The following is a 13,473-nucleotide window of genomic DNA, read 5'->3' as shown; positions in this document are numbered from 1 at the left end:
AGCCGAGGAACTTGATCGACGTCGATGAAGAAATTTCTTCTAAATACCTACGTTATCGACGTTCGTTTTTATATCGACAGCTGGGTCGAATTATATCGGGTATTGTACCAAATGGCACACTCCACCTGTCGTTCTCCTACAATAATTATCAAGAAATCGAAGTGAAACTCCAGAAATCCTCTGGATTCATGCTTTCTGGAGCCCTATTGACTGCAGAGGGACCCCCTGCGCCATCTGTGATTTTCAGGTGACTTAAATTTTCACTCCGAGACCTCGTATTACCATCGTTTTAGCATATAAGCGCATAAGACACTTTTTTGCCTTTATCCCCTTCAAATGCGAGTTTATCGATTACCAGAGTGTTCTAAATTACCGTAAAATTGTCCTGACCCTTTCGTTTCTCATATCAGAGCCTTTAATAATTGTACATTGATCGAAATATGAGAGCTCGACGCCATTTTGATTCTGGTCGCGGCTGAGTTAAAAATTCTTTTTCCAAAAATCCAAATGTTGAACGTGTCAGGACAATTTTTAGATCGTCATGTCTCAAGGTTTCGGACAGTTTGGTCTAATACCCTTAAAAAAAAAGTGTTGTATCGACTGATTTGAGGGGGGTTTAACTTCACCTTAACCGATCGTAAAGAATAAATAATGTCTTCGTCTACAGAGTACACGAGGAGTTTGGACCAGAGTCAGACGTCCATGCCATCGGAGGAGGTGTCCGAGACCTGGTCGACTCCGTTCTGGTGCCTGGAGCGGATGTGCCGCTCGAGGTCCCTTCTTCTCACCAGGACTTTGCCGCAGAGCTCGCACCTGTAAGGAGTGTCCCCATCGGCGTGGAGTCGCACGTGCTTGTTCAAATTACTGGGGTCGCCGAAAGGCCGCAGGCAGAACTTGCACTTAAGCGGTTTGTATCCCGTGTGCGTCCTGAAACGAAGAAGAGAGACGTGAACCACCGTCTTCAGGGTGTCGGTGTACCAATGAAAGTGAACATTCAACATCTTCGAATAACAACCCGCTAGACATTATATTACAGTTACTGGATTAACATGATACATGTCGAATGTTCAAAAGATACATTAATATCGTATAACGTCGAATTATTACCGTTCGGTAAGATTGTTACTAATTTCTTTAGCATTGCAATTATAAAATATTAACATATAACATGTTACCGATATGTAATATATCCTATGAACACTGTTATATAACTGTTAGGTATATGTTATGGTTTCGAAGCTAACGCGTTATGTAGCATATAAGTAACATGGAAGTTAGATGTTTGTTATTATTTCCCACGGAATAAGGTAACATGTTATATTAATGTTATAAGTTCAGTTAGCTTAAAATAATATTTTACAAACGTTTAGTAAGAAAATAATGTAATTATATGAAAAAAAAGATGTATATTTTTTATTTTGTAGTATTTTCTGGCACTTGGCAATAGTTAGGTATTATATAACAAATCTGTATAATAATGTTAATATAATATATAACATGTTACCGGTATGTAATATACCCAATGAACATTGTTATATAATTGTTAGGCATATGTATCGATGTTATGTAACTGTTAGGTTTGGTGTTAAATGGGTATATGTTACATTAATCGTTTCATAACAGTTTTACATACCCGCGGAGGATATAGTAATAAAAATCTGACCTATATATTACATGTCTGTTACATTACATGTTACAAACGTTATGTTATTGTTATGTAACCGTGTTTGGTGGGAAATGGTTACTTCGACGCGGCGAAGGAGTGCGGTGAGATTACTGCGTTAAGATTGACTGTAAATTTCCGTGGTTTCTTATCACCGTAGGATAAGCGCAACCTACCTGATGTGGATCTTCAGGCCGTACTTCCTGGAGTAGACCTTGCCGCAGTATATGCAGAGGTGTCCTTGCTTGGACTTCCCGAGGTTGCTGACGATGGTCTCCATCTGTGCCGCGTGGACGTCCGTCCTCGCCGAAGACTGCGGGACGTGATAAGGGTTCTGGCTTATCAAGGTCTCCCGGTGACCGTCCAGGACCGTTGGGAGGACCTTGGGCACGTTGACGTAGGGCTTGAACGCCGAGTGCCCGTGGCCGAGGCCTCTTCGCACCGGTGAGACCTGGGTGGAGGAGCTGGGCGACACCTGGGCGGACGAGGTGGGCGAGTTCTGGGTCGAGGAGAGCGGCGAGGTCACCGTCAACGAGATGCCCGAGTCCAGCAGGGGGTCCGTCTTCGTCTCCACCAGAATCGGCGAGATCCTGGGAGGGGAGACGACCGGAGGCGACCTGGTCGGCGAGCTCAGCTCGAACTTGAAGGAGCTCACCTTCGGAGGGAACAGCCCCATGGCGTGGACTTCCCGGGGGATCACGCTGAACTCCTGCGCCAGGACGCTCCACAGGTGGTTCCTGTCCAGCCGGTTGCACTTCAGGGCCAGGTGGATCTTCAGAGGGTTCGGGTACTCGAAGTGGTCGTTGCAGATGTGGCAGATGTAACGATTTTGCCCTGGAACGAGTTCACCGCGTTAATACCTTGATATCTCTCCTCAGGGTGGAGTGGGAGACAGTGGTCCTCACCTTGGATGTTCGACGGCGTCAGGAAGGGCATGTTCATCAAGGCCAGGGTGTTCTCCGTGAACCACATCAGGAGCGGCTCTCCCGGAGTGATGCTCCTGATGGCGCGCAGGACGACGCCCTTTTCCGTCGTCATCAGCAGGACGTTGCAGCTCTGGCAGTCCTTCGCCAGGGTGACGATTTTCACCCAGCAAGACGCGCTGACCATCCCGTCCACGCAGTACAGTCGACCGTCGGCGTCGGCGACCTCCACCTGGAAGTCGCATCGATAATGAGAACTCCTCCACGAGGTGGAAGACGCCATCCCCGTACAGAGTTAAATCCACCACCAGTCGTTAGTACGCAAAGTACATCATTAGTATTTATATCACCTTCCAATAATTATAATACATATTAATATACAATATACAAATTAGCTTACGTATTGGATAATCGACGGGGATTTCTGCGAGAGCCTGTTGACGTCGATGATCTCCGTAGAGGAGTCCTGACCCAGAAGAGTCGCAGCCCTGACCAGCGGCCGCGCTCCTCGCGAGATGGTCGCCATCTCCAAGGCCTTGATGCTCATGATCAAAGCGGTCTCAGGAATGATCGGATGCATAACTCGGAGATTGCACTCTTATCACCGATCAACACCCTCCTAGAGGATCCTCCGAGTCGTCCCTTGAAGACCCCGGAGGACCGCTCAGGACCTGTCCTGAAGACTTGACGTCCAAGCTCGGCTGTTGCGAACTCCTAGTTCATTCAAGACCGAGGGTCCAGGTCGACTAGGACACTCTTCGGCACTTGCGACGACCTGGTAATAACTTGTACACTGACTGCGACCTGCACGGTGCACGTGGCTTAAATATTCGGCCAGGGGGCGTTTCGGTTTTGACCGTGCACCCCTTCTCCTGGTTTATGGTGTCTTCATGGTAGGCACCACCCTCGTGGCGCCTCTGTATGTGTAATCGTGCTCAGGGAGCCAACACGGCTTGCCCTTGGACCCCCTGCGAGCGCCCTGGCCCTGCCCAGGGGTGGCAGCCGATGAAAGGGGATGATGCAGCCCCCGTGCCGCCGCAAGGTGCAAGGGATGCGGTGCACCGGTCGTATCACCAGAGGGGGGGTCCCTAATCGCCGATTGATGTTAACGTTAATACCATGCCGAGGGAAATGATCCATCTCCGAGTTTCCTCCTGGCCGAGGGAAGTGCTCGTTAGCGTTTCTACAGGGAAAAATCGTCGATCGACTTTGCCCGTTTTTTAATTTCCTACCCTTATGTGTACGCTGTTAAAAGTACCTGTTAATTTACTGTAATCAGTAAGGAGGATGGGAAGTTAAATTAAAATTACACGGTAAATAGACGATGGTTTGAAGAAGTTTGAAGTGTAAGGACCCTTGCGTCTCGATCGGGAAAAATGGTTGGTCGATTTCGCTCGCTTTTTTTTAATTTCCTATCCTTATGTGTACACTGTTAAAATTACCTGTTAATTTATTATAATCAGTAATGAGGATGGGAAGTTAAATTAAAATTACACGGTAAATAGACGATGGTTTGAAGAAGTTTGAAGTGTAAGGACCCTTGCGTCTCGATCGGGAAAAATGGTTGGTCGATTTCGCTCGCTTTTTTTTAATTTCCTATCCTTATGTGTACACTGTTAAAATTACCTGTTAATTTATTATAATCAGTAATGAGGATGGGAAGTTAAATGAAAATTACACGGTAAATAGACGATGGATTTGAAGAAGTTTTGCAGTGTAAGGACCCTGGGGGGATTTATTGCGGTCTTTTTTGACAGTGGTTTCTATTGGCCGGTAATTAGGGAAGGAAGGCACTTCCTACCGGTCGGGGGTGGCGATTCGCGGAAGACGCCTATTAGGTGAAACGTAAGGTTGGAGGGTAAGTCAAGTGTCTTAATGGTGTTTCAGGTCAGAGGGAAACATATCTCGGCGCATTCCGAGGCCGGAAGGACGGACAATGAGCGGAGTAAGCGACACCCGGTCTTATTGTCAATGGAAGTTGTACTCCTAGCGACGGCCATTACTCGCCATTCATAAACCGGCGAGTCTTCGATTTCGGGAGTACTGGCTTCGGTATTTATTTTCATAAACATTTCGTAGTTTCCCCCGACGCCATTAAGATCGAAAGAAATACATGCCGTTTAGTTCCACGAGTCGCCGCGGAACGCCAGAGCCGATTCCGCTTTCCTCGAGATTTTCATTAACCAAAGGGAGAGGGCATCATCCAGAGAGGGATATCCAGGGAACGCCGATTTGTCGGGACACGTGATTCCGACGTCCAGTGGGGCCATAAAAGCCCCATGTGAAAGGACATTGTTTGGCTCAGCTGCGGCCCGACGCGCGTCCAATCGAGCTCGGGGATCTATCGGCATACTCGAAAGGTGCATCTGAATCAACGATTGATTAGGAAATTAAATGGCTCATTCTTCTCCCCGTCCTGATAGGTAGATCGAGAAAACCACCGATAGATCGCGAGGTTTCCCGATAAGGGCGCGCCGCCATCTTGGACGCCCACGCTCTCTCAGGGACGCGGTGCCGAAAATCCGGGAGAAACTCCGTAAAAACTCGATCTGAGGTATGGATGTATACAGAAATCAATCTTTAAATAATATTTCAAGGGATGACGATGGATTTTATTTCTATTCCGCAGGGAAATTTCGGATTATCTTGAGGAACGCTCGGCGCGTCGCCCCTGCCGCGACGTAGTATCGGTGCGAGGAATATCGGTATCGCTTCCTGGTACTTGGTAGTACCCGGCAGGTATCCAGTGCTTGCTAATTGGGCCGGTTGTCCTTACGGTACCTCTCGTAAACTCGCCCATTCATTTCCCCTTGTAGTACTAGGCCGCCAGGTACGGACGTTAACGACTGTTCGTCCCATTGACCCGGCCGGTCTTCGAGTTTCGGAACTGCGGATCAGGCCTTCCTAAAACTACGTTGACGCATCCCATTGCGAGACCGTTCCTGCTTCTTCGCACCTACCGGAAGTCCTTAATTACGGGGCCACAACAGAGAAGGAATCGGATTTGAGGTCCTCCTTCAGGGCGCCTGAAATGACCTCCTAAATGAAAGACACCGCTCTAAAGATCCACAATAAATCTATGAAACGCGGATGCACCTGTGCACCGTCGTTTTTGCAAGATGTCCCAGAAGATCTATAAAGTGTCATGAAACATTTGCAAGCGGGTTCAACGGGGTATTACGTGATTTTGTCTTATAAAAGTAGAGGCGAGACCGAGGCGCCGTTTTAATTGTCTTTCATTTCATTCTTCCCAGGTTTCGATGTCTCTTCGGGGTGCACCTGCGCCTGGAGGTGTCGAAGAGCATGAAACGCGGATGCACCTATGCACCGTCATTTTTGCAAGATGTCCCAGAAGATCTATAAAGTGTCATGAAACATTTGCAAGCGGGTTCAACGAGATATTACGTGATTTTGTCTTGTAAAAGTAGAGGCGAGACCGAGGCGCCGATTTAATTGTCTTTCATTTCATTCTTCCCAGGTTTCGATGTCTCTTCGGGGTGCACCTGCGCCTGGAGATGTCGAAGAGCATGAAACGCGGTATTACGTGATTTTCTCTTGTAAATGTAGAGGCGAGACCGAGGCGCCGATTTAATTGTCTTTCATTCCATTCTTCCCAGGTTTCGACGTCTCTTCGGAGTGCACCTGCGCCTGGAGATGTCGAAGAGCATGAAACAAGGATGCACCTATGCACCGTCATTTTTGCAAGATGTCCCAGAAGATCTATAAAGTGTCATGAAACATTTGCAAGCGGGTTTAACGGGGTATTACGTGATTTTCTCTTGTAAAAGTAGAGGCGAGACCGAGGCGCCGATTTAATTGTCTTTCATTTCATTCTTCCCAGGTTTCGACGTCTCTTCGGGGTGCACCTGCGCCTGGAGATGTCGAAGAGCATGAAACAAGGATGCACCTGTGCACCGCCATTTTTGCAAGATGTCTCAGAAGATCTATAAAGTGTCATGAAACATTTGCAAGCGGGTTCAACGGGGTATTACGTGATTTTGTCTTATAAAAGTAGAGGCGAGACCGAGGCGCCGTTTTAATTGTCTTTCATTCCACTCTTCCCAGGTTTCGACGTCTCTTCGGGGTGCACCTGCGCCTGGAGGTGTCGAAGAGCAAGGAACGAGCTAGGCGAGGTGGATGCGAAGGGTGGCTTCGTGGCGGGATTTTCCACGGGCCGTGATTCACCCCACGACCGGGACCAGGGAATGACACGGGTGTTCACAAGCTGAACCATCCCCAAACCATCCTTGGCCCCTCGAAACTCGAGCACGAGTGCCAGGGCCTCCTGTTCACCACCTCCATCTTCCGCTCTTTGCTCATCCCTCGATAAAGGGCGTCCACTATTTAAGTGTTGGACCAAACACCGAGAAGTTCAACCAAAACCGCATCGGTTGTCCGACGTCATCCCTTATCTGTTTAATACTATCTATTAAGGTGATGTGAAACTGCCGTCAAAGAGGTTTTGTTTATAAAACTTTTCTCCCAACTCGGTTTACCGAATAGTTTGAAACTTTACAACGTGAACAGGGAGACTATAAGGAAGGTCCTGAAACTCATGAAATTTCAATTATTTCAAATTTGTTTATAGGTATTTTAAAAATAGTTTATAAAAAATGAGATTTCCCGAGTTTTAGGACCTACCTTAGCGTCTCGATATTCACGTTTTAAAGTATGAAACAATTTGAGACACCCAGTTCGTGGAAAAGTTTTATTAACGATTGAGCTTTCGGATGCCCCTTAATCTCTGATTTTAATCGACTCGTGTTTTAACAATACGCTGATTAAATTAATTTCCTCCGTTTGTGGGTACCTTTTTAAATGTCCAAAGCGAGACAGAGATGGACGCAGAGAGGCCTTCCACGAGGGGCGGCCACCCCTGGAAATCAGGGTGCATTCAGAGAACACGGCAAACCGCGGGCCAGCAAGCCGGCAAGTGTTCCGCCGTGGCCAATTCGGGCTTGCACGCATGTGTGCGCTTCCCAATGCGATATTAATATCGCGATTATCATCTGCGTATTATCGGGGCCCCCGAGAGCCGGGATCACGGGGTGGTCCGAATGGACCGGCGTCACCAGACTCCCCTCCGAGAACTACACGTGCTGCCCCTCGTGTTTCCTTTACCTCCCTCCTCTTTCCCTCTTAAGGTGGAGTGAAACCCCCTCAAATTAGTCGATTCGAATACCACACTTTTTTTTAAGGGTATTGGATCTTTACCTCCCTCCTCTTTCCCTCTTAAGGTGAAGTGAAACCCCTCTCAAATTAGTCGATTCGAATACCACACTTTTTTTAAAAAGTATTGGACCAAACTGTCCGATACTTTGACACGTGACTCGTGATCATCTAAGCATTGTCCTGACACATTTAAAATTTGGATTTTTGGAAAAAAATTAATCTTAACTTAGTCCAGACCAGAACCAAAATGGCGTCGCGCTCTCATATTCCGATCAATATACAATTATTGAAGGCTCTGATATGAGAAACAAAAGGGTCGGGACAATTTTACGACAATTTAGAACACTCTGGTATATCGATATATAATCGATAAACTCGCATTTGAACGGGATAAATCCTAATAGTTTTAAAAGGAGTGGATTTAATCTTTGTTTATACGTATTTAAAATTTGTTTATACGTATTTAAAATTTGTTTATACGTATTTTTAAAATTTTGCATAAAAAATGAAATTTCATGAGTGTCAGGACCTTCTTTATAGACTTCATATTCCTGTTGAAAAATTCGAAACATTTCGGTACACCCAGTTCGGAGAAAAGTTTCATGAACGATTGACTCTTTATGTGCCACTTTCACATCCCCTTAACACATTCGCGACCGCTGACGTTAATTAACGTCATTTTAAATTCTATTCCTGATTGCCGCTGACGTGAATCACGTCCATAACGATACACGATATAAGTTTGCGGCAACCAGTTTCAGAATTTCATTATTTTCGTTGGTACTCAGTATTTGAAAGGGAAAAAATTTGCCGCTCGCGAATGTGTTAAGAGGGATGGATTTACTCTTGATTGTCTTGCGAGGATGCTTTTAATTCCGATCTTTTAAATAGGGCTTTTATTCTTCTTCCTCTTCAAGGGCTACTTTTATTTATAATAATGAAAGAGGGCTATCGGTGATGTATCGTGCTCCCGGGTCGATGGAGGATGTTAGGATGGATTTACTCTTGATTCTCTTGCGGGGATGCTTTTACTTCCGATCTTTTAAATGGGGTTTTTATTCTTCTTCCTCTTCAAGGGCTACTTTTATTTCTAATAATGTAAGAGGGCTATCGATGACGTATCGTGCTCCCGTCTCGGTGGTGGATGTTAGCGGAAGACCGGCCACGTGGGGCCATTCGAAACAACTTTTGACACTTGCATGACCGAGACGAATCGCCTTTATGGTTGCGGCTCCCCGCATGCGGCGTTTTCGGGGGTGCCCGACAATGAGATTTGCTCCGAACGCTCCGAAAGGCCTCTTCCCTCTGCTCGTTAAAAGAGGCTTCCTCGAGGGAAGGGAAATCGACGAGTAGCTCTTTCTTAAGGTGAAGTGAAACACGTCGAGGAACTTGATCGACGTCGACGAAGAAGATTTTTCTAAATGCCCACGTTGCCGACGTTCGTTTTTATATTGACAGCTGGGTAGAATTATATTGGGTATTGTACCAAATGGCATACTCCACCTGTCGTTTTCCTACAATAATTACAAAGAAATCGAAGTAAAACTCCAGAAATCCTCCGGATTCATGCTTTTACTCATTTGGGCTGAGTTAAAAAATTAAAGAAATAAATACAAATTTTGAGTGTGTCAGGACAATTCTTAGATGATCAGGAGTGACGTGTCAAAGTTTCGGACAGTTTGGTCTAATACCTTTAAAAAAAAGTGTTGTACTCGAATCGACTGATTTGAAGGGGGTTTCACTTCACCTTAAATCTTATCACACCCCGGGCAAATGTCAAGATATCGAGGAACAATGCGAACAAGCGATACAATTCATCGTATGTCGAGGGACTTTTGCGTACACTTTGCGTATTTCCGGAAACAATTGTACGGAATATTTCCGGATGTTTGGCTCTCCGGAATTTGACAGCACACGCTGGCCACGTGGCGATGGCGTATCGTCATCCCACCATGGAAACTCATGGGTTTGTAACGCGACACGCGACCAGGGCCATCCCCAGGGCACGCGTTAGACTTTTCACCCTACCCCATCCCCGGGGGTGTGTTTGACCATTAGGATATGTTTGCTCGAGTTTCAGAGTCGATCTCTAAACTATTTCTCCTATCTGAGCGAGTGAGGAGGTCGGATCGTACCTTCGTTCTTATCTAACAAGGAAGGTATCCCGGGTTGATCTCTCCGATTTAATTTCTTTTATAATATGTTATAATAGACTAAAAACTAAGCGACACGTATTTTTTTTTATCTGCCATTAAACACTTTAAGGGGGTGAAACCACCATCCAAAGTAAGGCATGTCAAGGGGCGATTTGGCAAGAACATAATATTTTTTAACCAATCCACTTGGAAACGCTTTCTCATAGCGACAAATGAAAAATATCATTTCCTCAATTAAACAAAAAAAAATTAAGGGGCGAGCCACCCCTAAATATGATTACATTTATGAAAAAAATGATCAAATTCAAGTATAAAAATCTGGAAAAAATATATGTTGTGCATGATCACGAAGGAAATACGACGTGTTTATGGATTTTCCTGAAAAAGAAATAATAGCCGGGGCAAGTACCCCCGAACGCCCACCACTGTGAGGGGTGGCTCACCCCTTAAGTTTTTTTTTGTTTAATTGAGAAAATTATATTTTTCATTTCTCGTTACGAGCAAGCTTTTCCAGGTGGATTGGTTAAAAAATATTATGCTCTTGCCAAATCGCCCCTTGACATGCCTTACTTTGGATGGTGGTTTCACCCCCTTAAAGTGTTTAATGGCAGATGAAAAAAAAAATACGTGTCGCTTAGTTTTTAGTATACTATAACATATTATAGAAGAAATGAATTCGGAGAGATTTTTTGAGGCATCCCTGATCGTCCTTACCTCATTAGGTAATCGTAGCCAAATGGCATGGCCACTTCCTCGGGGTTTACCTTTATTTCCTCTTGTTTTATTATTTTATTTCCATTCGGGTACCGAGATGCGAGAATTTTTTCCCGGTACCCCAGATCGTCCTCCTTCGGGATTACGATCTCATGTGGTGCAGGTGACACGGGTCACATGACAAAATAAAGCTCGCACCCTCGCCCTCGTCCACCGTGGCACGACTCACTTGGCACACGAGTTCGTCCATAATGGCCCTCGTCCGCTCCCCGCCGCTTAATTTAATCCAACACAATATGTCCGCGGTCCCGGGTAAAGGGGTGGCTTTTTAAAACTGTACCGATTTCAATTCACCGTGAAACCTCATCCCATTACGGACCGACGTGGATTGGATCGGACAGGTTTCCAGGCGTCCCCAACGCGTCCGGAGAGAAGAGTACCGATGCGATGTCTTCCCTAAAAAAATCCCCCATAACGACTGACAATCTGAAATCCTGAAAAGTCCTGATCAAAGCAGGCTTAAGGGGATGTGAAAGTGGCATCCGAAAGCTCAATCGTTCATAAAACTTTTCCACGAACTAGGTGTCTCAAATTGTTTCATACTTTAAATCGCGAATATGGAGACCCTAAGGTAGGTCCTGAAACTCGGGAAATTTTATTTTTTATAAACTATTTTTAAAACATTTATAAACAAATTTGAAATGAATTGAAATTTCATGAACTGGGTGTCTCAAATTGTTTCGTACTTTAAAACGTGAATATGGATATCCTAAGGTAGATCCTGAAACTCGGGAAAAATACTTATAAACATATTTGAAAAGAATTGAAATTTCATGATTTTCAGGACCTCCCTTATAGTCTCTCTGTTCACGTTGTAAAGTTTCAAGCTATTAGATAAACCGAGTTGGGAGAAAAGTTTCATAAACCAAACCTCTTCGACGCTACTTTCACATCACCTTAAAGAACAGAAATTTTCACGGGGGTCAGGATCTTCCTCGTATCCTCCACATCCCCATATTGAATTTCGAAAGGATTCGGTGCACTCGGTCCAGGGGAATGCTTGAAAAACGACTTAGTGACGATTGGCTTTACTTTAATGTCGCCTTAATATTTTTTCACTATATTTTTTAATTATGTGAAATAATTCCAGGTCTATTCCGGAGATCGGAAGGCCCGCCGAGGAAGCGGGTCCTAATGTCCTGGGGGATTGTTAAGGAAGTTCGGCAGGATTAACAGGATTTCGGGCAACCTGCCCCCGGTACCGGACGCGCTCTTCGGGGTCCTCTTCTGGGAAGCCAACCTGACCGAGCTCGCGGTCGCGACCGGCCGATTTGCCCGAAATGTAATTAGGACATGGTGGATCGAGGTCGGGGAGATCGCCGACCCTGATCGGGTGGGTCGTAAAGGCGCCTCCTCGGGGAAGGACGCTTTGTCCTGGGAAGGCTTTATCGTTTCGTGGCTCGTTCCCTCGTAAAGATCGGACGCCCTCGATACCGACCAATTAACGGGCACGAGTGCGAAAGAAGGAGGCCTCTCCGTCGTTTCGGGGCTCCTCCTTCCTCGTCAGGTTACTTCCTTAATGGTTAAGTTCACTTAATGCTACGTTGCCTCCGCCGAGGAGCAGGCGAGGCACGAGTACTATTTCCTGGGGTGCACTGAGACCCGGTAATGGTCATTTATTGCACGTCCACAGGCTCGCCATGAGGAGGGAATTAGCCCTGGATTAATCGGAGATTAATCGGGAATTAATCGCGATTCTTTCGAGGTCTTCTTTCGTTCGATTTTTTCTTTGAGGAGATAGCGTACAGGAATCTTGCATCCATTCATGAACTCCATCCATGATTGTGAAGATATGAACTCCATCCATGATTTTGAAGATGTGAACTCCATCCATGAACGTCCATGGTGATGAAGACATGAACTCCATCCGTGAACATCTATGATGATAAAGATGTGAGCTCCATCCATGATGACGAAGACATGAATTCTATCCATGATTATGAAGATATGAACTCCATCCATGATTGTGAAGATCCGATCACCATCCATGAACATCCATGATGATAAAGACGTGAACTCCGTCCATGATAACGAGAACATGAATTCTATCCACGATTATGAAGATATGAACTCCATCCATGATTATGAAGATATGAACTCCATCCATGATTGTGAAGATATGAACTCCATCCAGGAATATCCGTGATGATTAAGACGTGAACTTCATTCATGATGACGAAGACATGAACTCTATCCATGATTATGAAGATATGAACTCCATCCATTATTGTGAAGATATGAACTCCACCCATGAACATCCATGATAATAAAGACGTGAACTCCATCCATGGTGCCGAAGACATGATTCTATCCATGATTATGAAGATATGAACTCCACCCATGATTTTGAAGATATGAACTCCATCCAGGAATATCCGTGATGATTAAGACGTGAACTTCATCCATGATGACGAAGACATGACCTCTATCCATGATTATGAAGATATGAACTCCATTCATGATTGTGAAGATATGAACTCCACCCATGATTTTTAAGATACGAACACCATCCATGAACATCCATGATGATAAAGACGTGAACTCCATCCATCATAACGAAGGCATGAACGTGTTCGAGAAATCCGGATGGAAGAGCCTCGACTTTTCTGCGCGAATTCTGGCTAGAAAATCGATAATTAATTTTTAATAGTCCACCACCAGGCCGGGGAGTTATGTTTGTCCTAGGGATCCTCCCCAGGGGTGGAAATAGGATGAATGGATTTGTTTCGCAGCTGTGTACACTGCTTAGCGCGACGGCGCCGCGACGGCGTCCATAGCTGGTCCA

The 13,473-nt window shown here is 45.4% G+C and overlaps 1 protein-coding gene across 1 annotated transcript; it reads right to left on the bottom strand.

Annotated features, from left to right (window-relative positions):
- Positions 1-687: 687 nt before the first annotated feature.
- Positions 688-3,166, bottom strand: LOC105696719 (PR domain zinc finger protein 13). The gene is made up of 4 exons (XM_012419416.1): positions 2,987-3,166; positions 2,569-2,818; positions 1,840-2,497; positions 688-927 (listed from the first exon to the last, which is right to left on the bottom strand). The coding sequence occupies exons 1-4, from the start codon at positions 3,164-3,166 to the stop codon at positions 693-695; spliced, it is 1,323 nt and encodes a 440-aa protein (XP_012274839.1). The 3' UTR covers positions 688-692.
- Positions 3,167-13,473: the final 10,307 nt, after the last annotated feature.

The sequence above is a fragment of the Orussus abietinus genome, unplaced genomic scaffold, assembly GCF_000612105.2.
Source record: "Orussus abietinus isolate OABI.00-Male unplaced genomic scaffold, Oabi_2.0 scaffold75, whole genome shotgun sequence".
Taxonomy (NCBI): domain Eukaryota; kingdom Metazoa; phylum Arthropoda; class Insecta; order Hymenoptera; family Orussidae; genus Orussus; species Orussus abietinus.
Note: the sequence above shows the minus strand (reverse complement) of the source record. Positions and strands in the feature narration are given on the sequence as shown.